The sequence below is a fragment of the Ranitomeya imitator genome, chromosome 3 (genome assembly GCF_032444005.1).
Source record: "Ranitomeya imitator isolate aRanImi1 chromosome 3, aRanImi1.pri, whole genome shotgun sequence".
In the NCBI taxonomy this organism is placed as follows: domain Eukaryota; kingdom Metazoa; phylum Chordata; class Amphibia; order Anura; family Dendrobatidae; genus Ranitomeya; species Ranitomeya imitator.
The window spans coordinates 510339627-510362376 of record NC_091284.1 but is presented as its reverse complement, the minus strand read 5'-3'; the positions used below and the strand labels follow the sequence as shown (position 1 = coordinate 510362376).

Genomic DNA, 22750 nt, shown 5'->3' with positions numbered 1-22750 from the left:
GGGTGTTAGAAGGTAGGCCACAAAGGAGGATGTTGCAGTAGTCGCGGCAAGAGATGACTAGGGCATGCGCAAGCATTTTGGTAGAGTGAGGGTTGAGGAAAGGACGGATTCTAGAAATATTTTTGAGCTGTGGGCGACTGGAGGTGGCGAGAGCTTGGATGTGTGGTTTAAAGGACAGGGCAGAGTCAAGGGTTACTCCGAGGAAGCGGATTACCGGGACCGGGGAAAGTGTGAATTCATTTATTGTGATAGATGATCAGGTAGGGAAGATGTGCGAGATGGAGGAAAGGTAATTTGTTCGGTTTTGTCCACAGTGAGTTTGAGGAAGCGAGAGGAGAAGAAGGAGGATATGGCTGATAGACATTCTGGGATTCTGGAGAGAAGAGAGGTGACATCTGGGCCATAGAGGTAGATCTGAGTGTCATCGGCATATAGATGGTACTGGAAGCCATATGACTTTATGAGTTGTCCCAGGCCAAGGGTATAGATTGAGAAGAGGTCCTAGGACAGAGCCTTGAGGGACAGCAACAGAGATGGGGCGAGATGAAGATGAAGTATGGGAGTAGGAAACACTAAATGTGCGGTTGGTGAGGTAAGAGGAGATCCAGGATAGGGCGAGGTCTTTGACACCAAAGGAAGAGAGGATCTGTAGTAGGAGGCAGTGGTCAACTGCGTCAAAGGCAGAGGACAGGCTGAGGAGGAGTATAGAGAATTGTCTGTTAGCTTTGACTGTAAGTAAGTCGTTAGTAAGTTTGGTCAGGGGCAGTCTCAATGGAATGGCGGGGAAGGAAGCCAGATTGTAGGCTGTCAAAGAGAGTTAGATGCAAGGTGAGAGGAAAGTTCAGTGTGAACATGCTACTCAAGTAGTTTGGAAGCAAATGGGAGCAAAGATATGGGGCGGTAGCTGGACATAGCGCTCAGGTCAAGGGAAGGCTTTTTGAGGATAGGTGTGATTATGTCATGTTTGAAAGCAGAGGGGAAAGTACCAGAAGTTAGTGATAGATTGAGGAGATGGGTTAGGGATAGGATTAGTGTAGTGGTGAGGTTGGGGAGGAGGTTGGATGGGATGGGGTTAAGTGCACTAGTAGTGAGGTGTGATTTGGAAACAAGATGAGCAAGCTGTCCTTCAGTGCTTTTGAAGAGGGAAGTTATGGGGTTAGGGCATTGGTCTGGCATACAAAGGGGTTGTGGTGGTCAGACAACAAAGACTTGCCTTGTTTGGTCTCTCTTATTTTTGAAGTGTGTGGCAAAGTCCTCAGCAGAGATTAAGAAAGTCGGAGGGGGTAGTGGTGGGTGGAGGAGGGAGTTAAAGGTGTTGAACAACTGTTTGGGGTTGTGTGATAAAGATGATACGAGGGATGTGAAATAGGCCTGTTTAGGAGAGGTGAGAGCTGATTTGAATGCGAGTGTTGCATTTTTGAGTGCAGTGAAATCATCTTGCGAATGCATTTTCTTCCAACGCCGTTCTGCAATTCTGGATACTTGCCAAAGCTTTTTAGTGATGTTATTGTGCCAGGGTTATCTATTTATTTGTCGCACTCTGCTATGCATGACAGGGGCGACCGAGTTGATGGCGGATGACAAAGTGGCATTGTAGAAACTAGTGGCAGTGTCTGTGTCGTGGAGTGAAGCTATGGAGGACAGTGGCTGAATAGAGTCAGAGTGTGCGAGGGTCTAGATGTGCAAGGTTTCTGGGGGGGTGCGCATGTTGCTGGACATGGGTGACAGGTGTGGAGGACAGTGATGAGAAAGTGAGTAGATGGTGGTCAGATAGAGGGAGATGGGAGGTGGTGAAGTTAGATAGGGAGCAGAAACGGGTGAAGACCAGGTCTAATGTGTGTCCGTCTGTGTGGGTGGCTGAGGAGGGCCACTGAGTAAGTCCAAATGAGCCACGGTGTTTGGCAATTGTAGTTAGGTTGGGTTGGACATACAGACTGAATCCTTCCCCTATAATATACCTGTCCATACCTGTCCTTAATCCCACATTAGATGTCAGATGCTGCTGTTTCATTCCTGGCGTGGTTGAGGGGGGTAATATTAAAGGGTTTGTGGCAGTCTCTTCCATGCAGAGTGCAGTGTTTGCCACCAAGCAGGCTCAATAGGCAGTTCTTCTGAAGGGAAGTGCAGTTCTGCTGTTTCTTGGCCAGTGTGCTACTCAGCTAATTATATTAATTGCAGAGTGCAGTGTTTGCCACCAAGCAGGCTCAATAGGCAATTCTTCTGAAGGGAAGTGCAGTTATGCTGTTTCTTGGCCAGTGTGCTACTCAGATAATTATATTAATTGAACTAATTATGCAACTCGAGGTCCTGTTGGCAGGGAATTATTGTGGCCTATAAGCAGACTAATAACAGGTTGAGCAGCCATTGTATTCTGCAGCGCTTTACATACATTATCATCTTTGTCCCCAATGGGGTTCACAATCTAAATTCCTTATCAGTATGTCTTTGAATATGGGAGGAAACCCACACAAACACAGAGAGAACATACAGACTCCTTGCAAATGTTGTTTTTGGTGGGATTTGAGCCAGTGACCCCAGCCACCGTTCTGCCCAATGGGGGTGCACTATCATTTTTTAAATCCCCACATCACTCCTGCTGGGAGCTGATTATTGTTTTATATTCAGTGTTCTGATGTGCTTAGATTGGATAAATCCCTTGTTTTCTGACTCAGTTTTTGTTCCACATTTAGTCTGCCCTTTTCATCCTTTGGGTAGTAGAATACAAATAAGGTGGCACTCGGGTGGCACGGTAAAACGTAGTAGATGTTGAGTCACCTTCACTTGAAAGTTGGAGACCACACCAGGAGAGAACACATTCAGGGACTGAGCGGGATGATATGAGATAAAGAAATCGGTGAGGTAGCAGTTCCCTGCTCAGGAAAAACTTGCAGTGTAATATTCAGTGAATATTATAACGTTTGTTGAAGTCCACAAATTGACAGATCACAAACTAGTTTTCGGCTCCGGACAAGAGCCCTCATCAGGTAATTTTTCCTGGGCAATGCACCACCACCTCGCTAATTCTTCAATCTTTTAGTCCTTGGTCTACCTGATTACTTTCCTTAACTAAAATCTGCCTGTTCCTATGGACTTAAACCAGAGTTCCCCTGACTACCATAGTTTTGGGTACAATTTTGTCTTTGTCTCTACCTTTCTGGCACTGATCCGGCTTGACTGATCCTGGAGACGTCTGCAGCGAAGACCAAATGCCTGTACAGCATTGAGTAGCTGAGGTCCATGAGTCCTTACAAAATTGCCACATTAGATGAGAAGGAAAGTACCGTATTTTTTTGGACTATAAGACGCACCGGACTATAAGACGCACCCAGGTTTTAGAGGTGGAAAATAGGGAAAAAAATATTTGAAGCAAAAAAGGTGGTAAAATATTTAATAACATAAACATACTATTATATGTGTTGTTGTTATTATATATAATAGTATGTTATTATGTTGAAAGCTGCGGGTAGAAGATGGAGCTGCGGGACCAGTGTGGTGTCTGTAAAGTACTGTATGAAGATGCTGGAGGGTGAGTATAAGAATAGGGGCACAGGGCTTATATTTAAAGCACCACTCCAGCACTGAAAAATAACACTGGAGTGCTGCTTTGAGATCCCATTGGGAGAACTATAACTCCCAGCATGTGCTGCAGAACCTATGGCATGCTAGGAGTTATAGTTCACCACAGAAGTCGCAGAGTGCTTTATTGTGTTGTAGTGACTAACCTTTTAATTGTGGCAGCCAGCCAGCCACACTGTGGTGAGGTAAAATGCTGGAGCATCCCATCCCATGACACCACAGAGCGCTCCCTCTTGTTGCCTCTCCACAACACAGGAGGAAGCTTGCAGATTGTAGTGTGGTGTCTGCAGGACCTGTGATGACATCAGAAGAGGGAGGGCTCTGTGCTGCCATGTGATGGTTCAGCCCGCCCTCTTCATGACATCACACAGGTCCTTGTGCTGGAGCACCAGCACAGCCCCGGCAGGCAGGTATGCGGCGATCTTGTCCCCTCTGGCCCCTGCTGCCCCCTCTTCAACCACCACACACAGATCTCCCCAGCTGCTGCAGGAATCCAGCCCTGGGGATACCAATGTATCCCTGTGAAGGAGTATTTATTTGCTGCTGGACTCACCACTCAGCTGACAGGTGGGTGGGGAAGCAGCTAATGAATATTCACTGCACTTTAATGATCGGGACCATGTGGTTTCCCCAGTGCTGATTCCTGAAGCCAGGCAGGGACATTTTTCTGCCTCTTGCCTCCCAGTGCAATCCCACTGGCTGCTACCCCCTCCCCACGTTACATCCCTACCATAAGACGCACCCACACTTTCCGCTCAACTTTGGAGGAAAAAAAGTGTGTCTTATGGTCAGAAAAATACGGTATTCCCTAAATAGTGGATCTTGAGCCATAAACTAGAGGCACTATGCACTGTTTTGTACAAGTAGGTTACTCTGTATAGACCTTTTAGAAAGTTAGTACAAGGTAAAGTGTAGCCCACCTGAATGTGTAAAGTCTATATGCGGTCCATGCTAAAATCGCTATAAATTTTTTTGCATCCGATTGGAATACTCTTCCTAATCATCTGAATGGAAAAATACACCTATATTGTGTGGGCATGTGGCTATGGAGATTTGAGGAGTAATTTTTGCCTGAAAATACACATCAAATATGTAAATTGGTCTTTGGTGCTTTTTTTTTAACATTGTTTGGTAGTATAAGAAGGTTTTTTTTCCTTATAATTTATTTAATGGCAAAATGTGGAGATTTGTTTCCCAAACATAAATGCATCAAGAATTGACATGTTTTATTTTTCTCAACACTGCAAAAAATGTGGAAAAAAACCCAGCACCATCAGCACTTGTCATTCCTTTGGACCTTTTTCCCTGCACTAAAGTGGATTTTTCAGCCTGAAATGTCCGTGTGAACATACCCCAAATGGTTTATTTGTTTCTATAGACAACATGACTCCTGTCCATGGGTTATACCTGGTATTGCATGTAGAAAAGCCACGGAGACACCATCACGTGTTTCTTAACGCAAGCAAAAAATAGCCAGGTCTTTCACCGGGAAGGAACAACCACGGGAAGGGCAGCATCCAAAAAGGAAAACCACCTATGCCAAAACATGGTATCCATCCATAGACACCCCGAAACAGCTGTCTGTGATGGTGTCTCCATGGCTTTTCTACATGCATTTGCATATTTCCCATAAGGGATGGGAGCAGTGTTCTGGATCACTGCGTTGAGAAACACGTGATGGCGTCTCCGCGGTGTTGGCTGTTTTGATCTCCCCGAGGTCATTCATCCTTACGTTTATATACCTGGTATTGCAGCTCAACCTCATTAACTGGAATGGGAATTAGCAGCAATATGAGATAAAGCCAAAGCACAAGGGTGGTGCTGATACTGAGGAAAAATGCAGATTTATTTTCAAATCCTGGATGACCTCTTTAAAAAAAAATAGTCTGGACTGTGTCGTACTGCAATGTCACAGCATCATTTCAAGGGCTGCTTGCAGTATTGCTTTCCATAAAGTAAAATCTTATAAGTCTTGTATTTTCAAGGTAGCTGTTTCTTTGTAACACAGTAAAAACATACCTAGGTATCAATGCACAGCTCCAGGGATTGTATTTCTCTGCAAAACATATTGCTACGTACGCCAGAAAAAATTGTCAACTTTCTTACAGATACTACATGTGGTGCCCATTAAGTTAATAGAAACCATTTTGCAGAGAATTCCAGAATTCTTATACTTTAAGACTATAATGAGCACATAAGACATTAATAAAATATGTCTCCCATGCTGAAAAGTCATTTAGTAATGTATCCATGCAAAAAATGTTCCACAATGGAGAGATCAACAGCTTAGATGAAACTGATAGAATTTATGCTGTTGAAGGAAAGCACTTTGTAAATCTCTATTCGTGTCATGTGTTAGTTTCAGAGTACTTTGACTTTGTTTATAAAATCGGATGAAAATCCCACACATGAACAAACTGTCCCAAGTGAGCAGCAATAAAAGTTCTTAGGAATAAGCTAAACTAAAAAGACCAATAAGCAGAAGGCTACTAATGATCATTCCACCTCGTTAACTACACGCTAGGAATATACAGTATATCTCAAAGTGACCCAGCTTTTAACTAGTAGTGTAGGATGATCCTTCATCCTGGAATTTCTATTCTATACATCCATGAAGAGTTAACTTGTGACACTGGATAACGTGAAAAGCTACATTAGGCAATGTGAAAATAATGTGCACCTTAAGGCTATGTTTCCACAGTCCAGAATGGCAGCGCTTTGGACGCTGCGGACACCCGCCCAGTCCAATGCGCTGACGGCTTTTGCATGCGCGGTGATTCTGCATGTGTTCAATGAACACATGCGGAATCACCGCATCCTATACATAGAATGGTGCTATTTATCTTGCGGAGACTATAAAGGTCTCTAAAGGTTTGCAACTTGCGTCTTTGTACGCATAATGGATATGGGATTTCGTAAAATTCCATCCACTATGCTGGAACATCGCAGCGTGCATTCTGCAGCAAATATGCCACGTGGAAACATACCCTAAAGATGAACCATAGCTCCCTCATTATTAATTATCTTACAGAGTGCTCAAATAGAGGTAGAGCAATACTACTGTGTGACTTCATGGTCAATAGAGCTAAACAATTTCATGTGATGCAAATTTGTGCCAAATTTGTACAAATTGTCTCTTCAGAGACAATTTGTCGATCTCCGCAAGGAGAAACGATACTTTTTGGATAACGATGCCAAATTTGTAGAAATTCGTTGGACTCAGCGAATTTGAACAATATGCAATTCACTTTTGACTCATCTAAAATAGACTCTGCCATTTTTAACATTGTAGAAGATTGCATCAACCATAAAAACATCACAGGACCTCAGACAGGCTTCCCCATAATGTATTACCGCTATCAAGTTACATGGTGTAGCACTGCCAATCAGGAGGGACTATCATCTACTATATAACTGTCTAAGGGTCACTTACGTCTTTCTGTCTGTCTGTCATGGATATTCATTGGTCGCGGCCTCTGTCTGTCATGGAATCCAAGTCGCTGATTGGTCGTGGCAAAACGCCCACAACCATTGCCACGACCAATCAGCGACGGGCACAGTCTGGCAGCAACATGGCCGCTCCTTCCTCCCCGCAGTCAGTGCCCGCTCTGTACTCCCCTCCATTCAGCGCTCACACAAGGTTAATGGCAGCACTAATGGACTGCATTATGCCGCGGTGTAACACACTCCATTAATTCTGCTATTACCCTGCGTATGCAGCATCAATAGTAAAAAGATCTAATGTTAAAAATAATAAAAAATAAATAAAAAATCATCATATACTTACCTTCCGGTGCCTTTCTGGCTCCTCGCGACGCTCCGGTGACCGGTCTATGCATTGCGATCTTGCGAGATGATGATGTAGCGGTCTCGCGAGACCATTACGTCATCATCTCGCGAGACCGCAATGCACTCTTGAGACCGGAGCACGCGAGGAGCGTCGGTAAACGCTTCCTGGATCCAGGGGCCAACGGAAGGTGAGTATATAACTATTTTTTATTTAAATTCTTTTTTTAATAGGGATATGATGCCCACATTGCTATATACTACGTGGGCTGTGCAATATACTACGCGGGCTGGGCAATGTACTACGCGGGCTGGGCAATGTACTACGCGCGCTGGGCAATATGCTACGCGGGCTGGGCAATATACTATGTGGGCTGGGCAATATACTACGTGGGCTGAGCAATATATTACGTGGCTGGGCAATATACTATGCGGGCGGTGCAATATACTATGCGGGCTGTGCAATATACTACGCGGGCTGGGCAATATAGTACGTGACTGGGCAATATACTACGTGGCTGGGCAATATACTACGTGACTGGGCAATATACTACGTGACTGGGCAATATACTACGTGGCTGGGCAATATACTATGTGGGCTGTGCAATGTACTACGTGGACATGCATATTCTAGAATACCTGATGCGTTAGAATCGGGCCACCATCTAGTAGCCTGTATAAAAGCAAAAGCAGTGAATGCAGAAGACATTTTGGGGTGAATCTGGATATTGAGTGGACGTCACAGATCACAGTTTAGCAAAAAAGATACAGAGAGAAAGCCATATATCTCTCAAGAACTTGTACATATGGTGTGTGACAGCCCAGCAGTAAAGCTGATTAGGGAGGAAAAAAGAATAGTGTCATACATTTATTATGGAATTGGAGTATTTTTAATTTGATTCCTGGGAAAATTCAGTGAATCTGGTGAATTCTAATTTCAAAAGATTTGCTCATGTGTAGTAGTCAAGTGATCTGTAGATTTAAAAGAATGAATATTTCTCAGAAAAGTTTTATATCCTTATTAGGAACATTTTACATTAGAAATACATACAAAGCTAAGTAAAAAATAAAATTCAATTCAAGTAAAAAAAAGAGCAAAAACATGTTGATGATCTGTGCCAATCTAAACAGTATCCATAGCTATTTTGATTAACCTAAACTATATATCCTATTTTGCAAATTGTGAGACACGCCAGTTTATAAGACGCACCACAAATTTAGGGGAGGAAAATAAGAAATTAAGGCTTTTTTTAATAAAATGGTGCACGTTATAAATCTACTTTTGTGGTAGCTTACCTAGGGGGCAGTGGGGGTGGAGCGAGGTATGAGGTGGCAATTGAGATCTTGGGAGATATATAATTTATACAATGTGATTTTCAGGATTTTATTTTTGATATTCTATCTCTCAATGTTAAAATTAACCTACCCTTAAAATTATAGACTGTTCATGTCTTTGTCAGTGGGCAAACTTACAAAATCAGCAAGGGATCAAATACTTATTTCTCCCACTGTATGCACACTGAGCGATCTATATTAGAGCCCATAGTTAACCATTGTTCTCGGTAGTACGAGTCCTGTTTACAAAGGATAATGCACCTCCTCATTTCACCCAGTGATTGTTAGCCTGTTTACATGTTTTTCTTAAGGTACCTTCACACTCAGCAACTTTACAACGAGAACGACAACGATCCGTAACGTTGCAGCGTCCTGGATAGCGATCTCGTTGTGTTTGACACGCAGCAGCGATCTGGATCCCGCTGTGCCATCGCTGGTCGGAGCTAGAAGTCCAGAACTTTATTTGGTCGTCAGGTCGGCGTGTATCGTCGTGTTTGACAGCAAAAGCAACGATGCCTGCAATGATTTTACATGGAGCTAACGACCAGCGAGAACGATAAGTGAGTCGCCGTTACGTCACTGGATCGCTCCTGCGTCGTTCTGGTGTTGCTGTGTTTGACGTCTCTACAGCGACCTAAACAGCGACGCTCCAGCGATCGGCTCGTTGTCTATATCGCTGCAGCGTCGCTGAGTGTGACGGTACCTTTACACTGTAAATGCCCATTTAGACATTACTGAAAACAATGCCCCATTGTGTGTAGATTATTAAAATATCCATGCTAATACATACCAAATACATCGCCCCTCAGTATCTTCTCTTGTCCAATTCCATTGTCATAGTCATCATCCGGATCCTCATCCTCCCCTTCCTCCTCTTCATTCTCGTCACCTTCTTCAAATTTTTGTTCAACTTCCTCATTATAAGTACCACCAATGTAGATGCCATCCACATAGTCAAATGGCTGCAGGCGTGTTTTAGGTGATGGAGTTATTGCGGGTTCAGGTATTAAATTCTTTTTATCTTCATTCCTCTTTAGACTGTTCTTATAAGCCAAGAGTTTCTTGATTGTGTCTTTTGCACTTCCAACGATTTTGGGGTTTTCTTTCACAGGCTTGTCTGGAATAACTGAAGGCAAACAATTCATTCGATTAATATATTGATAAATTGGCAGATATGAGGATTTATTAAACATAATGAATATATCTTTATTTTTCTCTTACTCATTGCTTCAATGTAGATTTCTGCCCATAGTTTAATAATAAGGCTTGTCTCGTTCTAGCCAATTTTTGCTGCACATCAATTACAAAAATAAACATTTATTTAATGGCCCACTTGTAGGCTGCCGTCACACAGTCATTATTTGGTCAGTATTTTACATCATTATCTGTAAGCCAAAACCAGGAGTGGAACAATTAGAGGAAAAGTATAATAGAAACATATGCACCACTTCTGTATTTATCACCCACTCCTCCTGGTTTTGGCTTACAAATACTGAGGTAAAATACTGACCAAATACTGATAGTGTGACGGCAGCCGTATTAATAGTGACTTTTTTTGTCAGTCTTATTTTTCTTTGCAGAAGATTTTTGTTACCTGCCATTTATTAAATTGTTGGGTTTTGGAATAAAGAAGATATTGTGCTTTAGGTTTGGTTTTGTGGTTGACTTTTTGTGCTACATAACCTAACATTGCACCTCAGGAAAACGCAATACAAAAAAAATCAAATTAGGCAAAATTTTTTATTTTTCCAATTAATAAATATTATTATGCATGGAAAATAAATGAAATATGATGCAATCAAGATATTTAAAAAACACTTCTACCATCTGATTTTGTTGTTATACAAGACAGGCAATTTTGGGGGTCCACTTTTCTAGAAGTGGAAAAACCCCTTTATGCATGTTTGTATATTTAGTGGGAAAGTATATAGCTAATAATGTGAAAAATAGGTTTTCCATTTTAACTTTCTTCTGCCCACAGACTTTAAAATAATGAATTACTTACCTCTTCCTGCTGCAGCATTGACTTTCCAAAAAATCATTCTTTTTAAGTCTACAGCGGACAACTCACCAGAAAATCACTGGCCTTAGCGGATCCGCCGAGCCCTGTGATTGGCTGCAGTGGTGATGTGTGCTGTAGGTATGACTACCACTGCTCCCTGTAAACAATTAACTAACCAGCGACGCAGCAGCAGCACTGGAGTATGAGAAAGGTGAGTTTATTATTTTTAGCTAGCACAAATCTATAGGCAGAAAAGAGTTTAAAAATGAATATACCTTTAAAGGGGCTCTTCACCCCAAACGTAATGTAAAATAAAAAAAAAAACAGAAAATACTCACTTTTCCGGTGTCCTGCTTCAGTTTCAGGGTTTTCACCCCAGCAGTGCTGTCACATCGACAGCTCACATGACCGCTGCAGCCAATTAGTGAGCTCAGTGGGTCAGCAGATGTCGAATGTTGAGCTATTGAGCAATGTTTCTAAAAGCCCCCCTACTGAACATGGCGTTTTATGATTTATGTAGATAGTTATTCTACATATATTCTTATAAATACTCTGAATTTTATATTCTGGTTATATTAATTAAAAGATCACCATACACTTTCCAGTATGAACAAAGTCTTTGATCACTCTTATTTTGGTAGGATATACATTTTTCACAGGGCTCCTGTATGTTTATATGTAAGTTAATTAAACATACCACACATTAACATTGAGGGCAAGAATGTCTGATCACTGCCAAATCGCTGGCCCTAATAGTCAATTTCAACATATGTTCTCATTTATATTGATTTTTGTGATAAAAATGTGTGCAATGCATAATTCTACATACATGATGAAGCGTATAATAAATGTACTACTAAGCAAATAAATATTGGAGCTAAATACATAATAGGCCAGTGAAGCGAACCATAAAATCATGGAGCAGAATAATAGTAACCTCCTCTCTTGAAAAATATTTTACTAATGAGTCTGAAGGCCACATGTTAATCCCTGGGCACTGAATGAAATATTTCTATTACAATATATACTGTTTATGTTGAATATATTCATATTTCTCAAATAATACTGTATAAATCCAAATGAGAAAATACAAATCTTCCTATGTAAGAATGATGTCAAAGATGCATGTACAGCGCATGTCGGTTCCCTCCCTTTGATGCGGGCTCTGGAGCTCAGTCCACATCTTTCCTGGCACAAGTCAGCTGTTTTGAATAGCTGACATGTGCCTCTAACAGCCACGGGTGGAATCGTGATCCACCCGCAACTGTTAACCTGTTAAATGCCACTGTCATAGCCAGATTGCTTTGAGCGCCGCCTGGCACTGGCAGCTGTAATTTGTCCGGCACTGGCAGCTGTAATATGTCCGGGGCACTGGCAGCTGTAATATGACTGACACTGGCAGGTGTAATATGTCCGGCACTGGGAGCTGTAATATGACTGGCACTGGCAGATGTACATATGTGGTCAAAATTGTTGGTACCCCTCGTTTAATGTCAGAAAAACCCACAATGGTCACAGAAATAACTTGAATCTGACAAAAAGTGATAATAAATAAAAGATCTATGAAAATGAACAAATGAAAGTCAGACATTGCTTTTCAACCATGCCTCCACAGAATTAAAAAATAAAATAAAATAAAACTCATGAAATATGAAATAGGTCTGGACAAAAATGATGGTATCCCTGAAAATAATGTGACAAAGAGGACATGGTAAATCAAGGTGTGTCCACTAACTAGCATCACAGGTGTCTACAATCTTGGAATCAGTGAGTGGCCTGTATATAGGGCTACAGATACTCACTGTGCTGTTGGGGACATGGTGTTTATCACACTCAATATAGACCAAAGGAATCAAAGGAAAGAGTTGTCTCAGGAGATTAGAAAGAAAATTATAGACAAACATGTTAAAGGGAAAAGTTATAAGACCATCTCCAAGCAGCTTGATGTTCCTGTGACTACAGTTGCACATAATATTCAGAATATTAAGATCTCTGGGACTACAGCCAACCTCCGTGGATGTGGCCGCAGGAGGAAAATTGATGACAAATCAAAGAGACGGATAATACGAATGGTAACAAAAGAGCCCAGAAAAACTTCTAAACAGATTAAAGGTGAACTTCATGCTCAAGAAACATCAGTGTCAGATCGCACCATCCGTCGTTGTATGAGCCAAATTGGACTTCATGGGACACGACCAAGGAGGACACCATTGTTGAAAAAAATCATAAAAAGCCAGACTGAAATTTACCAAACTACATGTGTGCGGCACGCATTTTCTCCGTGCTGAGTACAAAAAACTGACATGTCTGCCGGTCTTTCACACGTACAAATCTTCTTTGTGCAAAACCTGACATGTGCACACCACTACTGAATACAATAAGTGTGTGTGTCCATATTTGCAGTCCCTAAAAACAGACTGAATATGGACACAAAAAAGGACACGTGAATGGGGCCTAAAGAAGCAAAGGAATTTTCCAGTTCTGATTTAAAAAAAAAAAAAAAAGCATCCAGATTGTTGCTGAGTTTAGTGGTGAGTTTACGGGCTACCAGCAAAGGCTAAACAGAGATACTGGTCTCAGTATTTCCTTTTCAGTACAGTGACTATAAGACACAGCCATAGCCAGTAATAGGTTGTGACCAACGCACGTTTTATTATTGTGTATTTATGTGGAGTCTAATTCAATGTAGTTAAAGAAACCTCATAATATTTTATATAAGTTCAAATGTAGTTCTCACAGGCAACATAAGTTTCAAGGAACGAACTTCATCAGAACCTTGTCACCTTGGATGAGACTCTTATTCCACATGAATTGGCTGAATATTGCAATATATCACTTCAGCTTCTAGACAACAGGATTCATACACCAAGAGGGACTATGTTAAGTTCAAGCATTTCTCAGTAAACTTAGATGACTCTTGTTGCCTATATTACCGTGGGAGTTACACTAGGTCATTGAAGATTGCGATTCTGGATGCGTTGTGAATGATCTTTTCCAACAATTTGATGTATTTGTGTGTAATATAGAAAAACATAAATACAATTTGTATGGGAACCTTCCATGAATATATGGTAGTCAGTGCCAAAAACCACAATAGATTTCATCATGCATTTTGTGCTTTCTAACTTGACACATATGGTGCTGGACACGTTTATGTAGCTTAGCTGCAGGCTAAGTTTACTATGATGATTTAGTAGGAGAACAACAAAAGTAATGGCAGTTCTGGATCCATCACACGGGGGACACCATTGGTACCCAACGGAACCAAAAACTAATTTTGTCCATTGGGCTTCATATTGTCCATAATTTTAGCAAAATAGTTATGCGTGTCGTGTTTTTTGTGCCAGGATCTATGAGGGAGGCACCTAACAGCATCTAATGCAAATATGAACCTAAATAAATACCCCCTAATGTCTCAATTTGTCAGTGAGTTTTCCAATAACCAATATAATTTTCATGGTCTAGAGCACAGCCGCTCCCTCATTCTTGGAAAATGTCTCCATAAAATGTCAGAAGATTTATAAAGATGCATATGCTATTGTATTACCTTTCTCCACTTAATAAGCTTTCAGCCCATATTTAATTCCTAAACACTTTTACATAAGTGCTCAGATTTATAAGCCTTTGCTACATAAAAAAAATTATTCTCAAAATCTACAGAGGGGCTGTCAAGGCTTTTAAAGCTTTTAATTGTCAAGAAAAAAAGAAAATTTTACATTTTTCATCACCATTTACTGAACAATTATCTACTCTAAAGTGGAGTTATGACATAGTCTTCATAGGGGCCATTAGTCGTTTCTTCTGCATTCAGTCATCATAACCTTATATAATACATAATACAGTGCTGACATCAGACTTCTCATAATGCTGCTTATATTTGTAGTTAATGTCTATTGTATGTACAAGTCCCCTCTATAATTTGTAAAGCGCTGCGGAATATGTTGGCGCTATATAAATAAAAATTATTATTATAGAAGAGTATTTTAAGGAAAGTTAAAAAATGGGGATAGATCTGGATGAATGCTTGGGAATGTTCACCATAAATATATGCTTAAAGGGAACCTGTCACCTGAATTTGGCGGGACCGGTTTTTGGTCATATGGGCGGAGTTTTCAGGTGTTTGACTCACCCTTTCCTTACCCGCTGGCTGCATGCTGGCCGCAATATTGGATTGAAGTTCATTCTCTGTCCTCCATAGTACACGCCTGCGCAAGACAATCTTGCCTCTGACCCAGACCTATCCCCCGCTACTTGTGACAAAGTAGTACATATCTGAAAACATCCCCTTCATCAACTGTTAATGCCCATTGGTGATGCGCGAACGTGCTCAGATAAGGTGTTATCCGCACATTCTAGTGTGCTAACCAAGTGTCTTCGAAAAATATGTTGGCATCTCCATGGCTGCATGTTTCGCGGCTGTGACAGGCGTCACACATGCAGTGATTGCCAAACAAGCAGACAATATCCGCATGTGTTGCTGCTGTCTAACAGTCGCGAGACATGCAGCCGTAGGGACGCCAACATATGTTTCAAGCGCACAGAAGTCACTCGGTTAGCACCCGGGTATGTGCGGATAACACCTTATCCAAGCACGTTCGCTCATCACTAATGCCCATATATATCCATTTGCATTAATTTATTTAGTTTATTTTTCTTTCACACTTTCCTTTTAAACACTTTTTTAATATGTTTGACATTACTGTACATATGTTCATTATTTTTGGTGTTTTTTAGCACTTTTTTGCTAGGCGGGTTCTAGGTTGAATTTGCCTGAAAAGAATGCCATGTGCTCAAACATAAAGCTGTATTCATATATGGCAGGAAATTTGGCAGATTTTCTACAGATTTTGGTGCCGAATATTCAGTGTAAATTATCACATTTAGAAAATGTAATTTTAGATGTTTATTAAATAGAAACCATAGATCATGCTGCTGACAACTATGTTCTACTATACTATGATCAATAATTTGTGATCTTACCTGCACAGACATATCCACTCCCCTTGTATCCTTGCTTACATCTACACTTATAGGACCCTGGAGTGTTGAGGCAATCGCTGTGAGGGCTGCACTTATGACTGCTCACCAGGCACTCATTTACATCTGCCAATAAAAAGCCACTTCTGTTCTTTATTTCATTAAACACATAGAGAAAAGTCATTAGCAATCGGCAATAAGACATTTATTATCAAGAAAAGCTTTGATTCCAGAGGTGTGACAAACGGCCAATTGAAGGGGTTTTCCAATACTGAGATATCGATAATGTGTCCTTAGGATATACCATTCAAATTAGTTTGGTGGCTGTTCAACTCCTATAACCTTACCTCTCTGCTGATTGGGGGGCCACGACACACTTATGAGTTCCACGCTTCCTTCATTGCTTACCAGGCACAGCTCTGTACACTTCACAGTGGCTTGGTACCAGGTGCCACAAAATATATGCAACTGTGATGGTGAACAATGGACGGAGTGCAGAACATGTATACAGGCTATTAATATAGTCTATTTGAAAAGATTGGGGGATACTTATCAAGACTAGTGACAATAGTCTTTTCAATCATGAGCGGCTTTTTGGATTCTTACTGAATATTCATTCACCCAATGGTCTCAATTACAGAACAGATCTTATACATTTTTATTTGCTTTCTTGTTTATAATTCACTATATCTTACCCCTTCTGTTTTTCATGCCTATTTATATGTACGCTTACAGAACACACGTACATGGGTGGATCCATGTGCTTTGTCGATCCCACCTACAACATATACTATTTAAGGAGGCACCCAACACCAAGCTGTTAACTCTGATTAAGGCGTTTTCTTCCCTATAGCACATAAGTCTTATGGGTTTTTATTAAGTGCACATTCTGCCATTTTTTTTTATTCTATATGATTAAATGTTAAGTTTTCACTACCTTCCTTTGGTGCTGGAGAACATCCCCTGTGGACCATTGAGAGCTATTTGACCTGGAAGCCTGACCAGTGCAGACTGCATGCACCACACCCAGGCCACAGACAGTCTACCCTGGAAGTTTTCTGGGATACTTCGCTCTAAAACAATAGCAATGAGCTGAATTGATACATTCTCTAATTTTTGGTGCACAGAAAGCTGTTAATCAATGGTGTGTGGAGTTTAGACAGAACTCAACATTGAGAGAAATACTAAGCACTAGAAAATAAAACTGTGTTTCATCAAAACTACAGTAAGAAGGTCGGTAAGTAGCCCAGGTTAAGGTTTCTTTCCTTAATTCATGCTGCCATGAGATGGGGCACCAAAAAACAGGTGACAGATTCTCTTGTAAATGTCCTTTAAAAAATGAGAGCTGGCATTTGTTTTGTTGCTATATGCAACTACTCCTCTGTTCCCTTTCCTTAGGTTTTGATAAACCTTACCTAGTGTGTAATGAAAGTTGAAAAGCAAAATTTGAAGATTCAATTTTTGATTAGTTGCTTCTGTTAGAGGGGTATAAATTATTTTTTTTTATATAACTACAAAGATATTACATTTACAAATCTTTCTTTGCTAATTTCCCATAGATTTCATAATATCTACATATAGTCAAATTAAACTTTTGTTCTTTAGTCCCACATAGATAAAATCAGTTTGCTGTTAGCCTCTCTACTGAGCATTTACCACACTGCTCCCAACAGGCTGGGATCAAGGACCAGGAGGACCAAAACATTGACCATTCTGCAACAAGGTCATTGGTCATCTTGTATTAAGGATCAGGTGGACTGAAACATTGGCCAATTTGTAATAATATAATTTGAGGACTGAAATGTTGGACTTGTAAAAAGATCCAGGAGGACTGAAACACTGGCCATCCTGTAACAAGGTCAGGGAGGACTGAAACACTGGCCATCCTGTAACAAGGTCCGGGAGGACTGAAACACTGGCCATCCTGTAACAAGGTCCGAATGGACTGAACCACTGGCCATCCTGTAATGAGGTCAGGGAGGACTGAAACACTAGCCATCCTGTAACAAGGTTCGGGAGGACTGGAACACTTGCCATCCTGTAAGAAGGTCAAGGAAAACTGAACACTAGCTATCCTGTAACAAGGTCAGGGAGGACTGAAACACTAGCCATCCTGTAACAAGGTCCGGGAGGACTGAAACACTGGCCATCCTGTAACAAGGTCCGGGAGGACTGAAACACTGGCCATCCTGTAACAAGGTCTGGGAGGAATGAACTACTGGCCATCCTGTAATGAGGTCAGAGAGGACTGAAACACTAGCCATCCTGTAACAAGGTTCGGGAGGACTGAAACACTGGCCATCCTGTAACAAGGTCAGGGAGGACTGAAACACTGGCCATCCTGTAACAAGGTCCGGGAGGACTGAAGCACTGGCCATCCTGTAACAAGGTCTGTGAGGACTGAAACACTGGCCATCCTGTAAGAAGGTCAAGGAGGACTGAAGCACTTGCCATCCTTTAACAAGGTCAGGGAGGACTGAATCATTGGCCATTCTGTAATAAGGTCAGGGAGGACTGAAACACTGGCCATCCTGTAAGAAGGTCAAGGAGGACTGAAACACTGACTGAAGGACTGACTGAACATGCTGATTCTTCTCTACAACTGAGGAGTGCTGTGATCTTTTGGATAAAATCTGTCCTGGTCATGTGATTGAAACATAGGTACATGACTCATCACAAATTGTTCTGCACCTGTGCTTAAATAATTAGTCAGTGATAGGTTTCATTGAGTGACAAATCACTATTTACATATTTTCTGTGGTGTTGGCACAGAAAAAAACACTATTGCATCCCTGAATCAGTTCATTTCCATGAATTGCAGCTAATCAATTATTCATGACCTTGAAAAGTTATCCAAAAACATTACACATCAAATCCCTGGAGGTAAATTCCAAACATAGTCAATCTTTTAAACCTCTGTCATCTTACCTACACAGTCGTATCTGCTATTCACGTATTTTAAATCAAAGCCATGCTGGCATTTGCAGTAATAGCTTCCAAATGTATTCATGCATCTTCGGTTAAAAGGGCAGAGTGCTTTCCCAATGGCACATTCATCAATATCTAGAAAGAAATCAGTATTCCATAAGAATTTTCACGGGTGATTTAATATTGGCTACTCACATCAAAGGTTGCAAAGATTTGAACCACGATATCATGAAGAGGATACGCTAAAATTTACCTTGTCTTCCTGCGAACTGAAATCTGTCAATTACTTATTGAAAACAATTACTTGATTTATCACTCTGGTCTCAAACAAAGAAAAGTTTATTTCCGCTTAGTGAGTGAATACACTGTAAAATCTCTTTGTGAAATTCCCCCAACATGCTTATACCCTATTACCCAACACCATCCTCTCTGCTATCCAACGAATTAGAGTTTGGTTATAAGGAAATAATGATAATGTTTAATGTGTCATCAGAAAATCAACAAATGTGTAAATCAGGCTTTTATTTTCTTTTACATTTTTAATAATGCTTTTTTATTAATTTTCCATATCACTACCTATATAAAAAAATTGCACACTGTCATGATATTGGCCATGCATGAATCAATGACACTTACATTTCTGCTGTATGACCCTCTCAATGACATAGAGCTCAGTATGCAAATCAACAGCCTATACAAGTCACACTAGCCACTACTATCTCTGTAGGCTGAGCACCACTTAGAACAGGAGATTAGGGACCCCCAATCTGAAGACAGGTTCCATAAATAGGCCATAAATGTCTATGTGAGTCAACCACTTCACGGTTTAACGAATAGGTTATATAAAGGATTTTCCGATTCAAAATGAAAAATCTGGAGTCAGTGTGTGTGACTGCAGACTTGTAAATCCCCCCAGTGCAAGAACTGTGTGCTGCGGGGATTCTGCGGGAATGGCGATGATGAATGCAATATGCATGATCCCAGCCAGAGCCCAACTAGTGGGCATTGCCTCTCTCTATATACTTGTATACTTGTATTGAGCAAGGCCATGCCCACTAGTCGGCCGCGCCCACTGGACAGCTGCACACACTGGACGGGATGGGCATCGCTCCATATGAGTGAATGGCACAAGGTCACGCCCACTAGTCGGCCGCGCCCACTGGACAGCTGCGCACACTGGACGGGATGGGCATCGCTCCATATGAGTGAATGGCACAAGGTCACGCCCACTAGAAGGGTTCTGCCAGGAAGCATAAATCACCGCCGTTCCCAGCTCAGATACTGGCAGATCCTCACAGTGCACGGTGCGTGCTCTTGGGGGATTCATAAATCTGCAGTCACACAGAGTGACTGCAGACTTTTCATTTTAGACCAGACAACTCCTAAAATATTATTTAGCCAGAATTTGTATGTGTTCCAAAGAAATTATGGATATTTCCACTTTAAAACATGATTACTTGAAAATACAGTATTGTCCATTACGTTGCAGCATTTTTACCACACCTGCCTAAAACTTTTACAGTTTACTGTACATGTACTATATACTTACTATATACTTGTTGATTATAGGTATTGATCTTGGCTATTTAAAAAAATTAGCCACCAACGAGGGTTGGAAATCTGTACTGGGGTGCAGATACAGTGGGGAAAATAAGTGTTTGAAACACTGCTGATATTTCAAGTTTTCTCACTTACATAGAATGGAGAAGTCTTAATTTTTATCGCACGTACGCTTCAACTGTGAGAGATAGAATCTAAAAATAAAAACCAGAAAATCACATTGTATGATTTTTAAATAAATAAATTGCATTTTACTGCATGAAACAAGTATTTGATCACCTACCAAGCAGCAAGAATTCTGGTTCTCACAGACCTGTTAGTTTTTCTTTAAAAAGCCTCCTACTCTGCACTCATTACCTGTATTAATTGCACCTGTTTGAACTTGCTACCTGTATATAAAAGACACCTGTCCACACAATCAATCACACTCCAACCTCTCCACCATGGCTAAGACCAAAGAGATGTCTAAGGACACCAGGACAAAATTGTAGACATGCACAAGGCTGTGATGGGCTACAGGATAATAGAGTATGGTGAGAAGGCAATAACTGTTGGTGCAATTTTTAGAAAATGGAAGAAACATGTTTGGAGGAAGAAGGATGAGTACAACCCCAATAACACCATCTCAACCGTGAAGCATGGTGGTGGAAATATACTTTGGGAGTGCTTTTCTGCAAAGGGGACATGACGATTGCACCGTATTGATGGGAGGATGGATAGAGTCATGTATCGCAGATTTCAGCCAACAACCTCCTTCCCTCAGTAAGAGCATTGATGATGGGTCGTCGCTGAGTTTTCCAGCATGACAATGTCCGGAAACACACAGCCAGGGCAACTAAGGAGTGGCTCCACAGGAAGCATTTCAAGGTCCTGGAGTGGCCTAGCCAGTCTTCAAATCTGAAACCAATAGAACATTTTTGGAGGGTGCTGAAACTCAATGTTGCCCAGCGACAGCCCCGTAACCTGAAAGATCTGAAAAAGATCTGTATGGAGGAGTGGGCCAAAATCCCTGCTGCAGTTTGTGCAAACTTGGTGAAGAACTACAGGAAACGTCTGACCTCTGTAATTGCAAACATAGGTTTCTGTACCAAATATTAAGTTATGTTTTTCTATTGTATCGAATACTTATTTCATGCAATAAAATGCAAATTAATTATGTAAAAATCATACAATGTAATTTTCAGGATTTTTTTAGATTTTGTCTCTCACAGTTGAAGTGTACCTACGATAAAAATTACAGAACTGTCTATTCTTTGTAGGTGGGAAAACTTGCAAAATCGGCAGTGTATCCAATACTTATTTTCCCCACTGTATCACTGGTTTCTTGAGCAGAACCAGCATATCGATAGCGATCTAAATATGAAGAACACAGCTGGGTGTCTCTTCTATAATTGCCTCAGAGATATATAATCTTATAAGATATCTTGTAAAATCTCACATTATCTAATAGGTTTCCTGCCTAGGAAATGTCAGTAGTGAGGATCCCCCTCAAGCAATTCATCTGCAGCACATCTTGTGTATAATTTATAGAGTACGGGTCCAAAAAAACATCACAGGGAATGATTTCAATGTAACGTCAAAATTCAATATCTACACGTATCTTTTTTTCCTGGTTATTTGATATAAAAGAGTAGGTAAAGTTGGAAAAATGAAAAAACGTATGCTCGCACACCTATGCAATTCTTTCCATCTGGCCCCAGCTGCAGCCCACTTGACGGGCATAAGCATCGCACTTCTCCCTTGGCTTCTTCACAGCCGTATTGGCAGTTTGCCATCGCACAGGTCCTGGAGTCTGGAAATAAGATTAATGGTACAATATTTCAGTTCTGACAATGTCTTTGTTTTATTACGCTGTATTTAGTGATACAGAAACATTTAAATATTTAATAGAACAAAACCAAGTCTCTAAAATATCACAGAACATTTATAGTATAAGTCTAGCTCAATTTCATATAACATTTTTTTTTATTTAATGCTAAATATATTTGACAGTCCCATACTCCATTCTTCACTGTTAATGTACATCAATATATATATATATATTTACATGAGTTTTATATAAGTTTGGGGTGTCAGGGATATTTCAGATGGAACATGGAATATATATGTATTTGCTATCAGACATGTACGGAATCTGAGAGAATAATCTCTGTCTGGAGTTGGAGGTGTCGGAGATATAGTAATAAGCCATATAGGTGCACTCTTATGATTCCGTGCAGCGTCTGGACAGATGCATTATACCGCAATGTCTAGTGGATAGTGACAGTCACCTTATCTACATGAACGGTTCCAACAAACAATCTTAGCGCTTACACGGTTTTCAATTTTAGTTTTTTTAGATGATAAGTTTGCCCTGTCTCTCCAGCACGGCCTCGACTCCTGTGCTTGGTGTTTGTTCACATGTCTGCAGAAGTAACGTCACAACTTCAGCATATGACCAATGGGCGCAAATCTTCTGGGCCTAGTGATCTGCTGCAGGGGTCACATGCTGTAGTCATGATGTCACCATTTCAGCCATGTGAACAAAGACCAATCTCGGGAGTTGAAGGGGCATGAGGTAAGTTTTACTGGTTATGTTTTTGATCT

At 40.9% G+C, this 22750-nt stretch overlaps 1 protein-coding gene across 1 annotated transcript in view; it reads right to left on the bottom strand.

Moving 5' to 3' along the window:
• EGFL6 (EGF like domain multiple 6) overlaps positions 1–22750 on the bottom strand; it is a 149242-nt gene that overhangs the window by 15299 nt on the left and 111193 nt on the right. The window contains exons 5-8 of the mRNA XM_069757671.1: positions 21837–21956; positions 18605–18739; positions 15680–15802; positions 9488–9823 (exon numbers count right to left, since the gene is read on the bottom strand). Of these exons, the coding sequence (XP_069613772.1) occupies positions 9488–9823; positions 15680–15802; positions 18605–18739; positions 21837–21956 (714 nt within the window). The remainder of the gene's footprint in view (positions 1–9487; positions 9824–15679; positions 15803–18604; positions 18740–21836; positions 21957–22750) is intronic.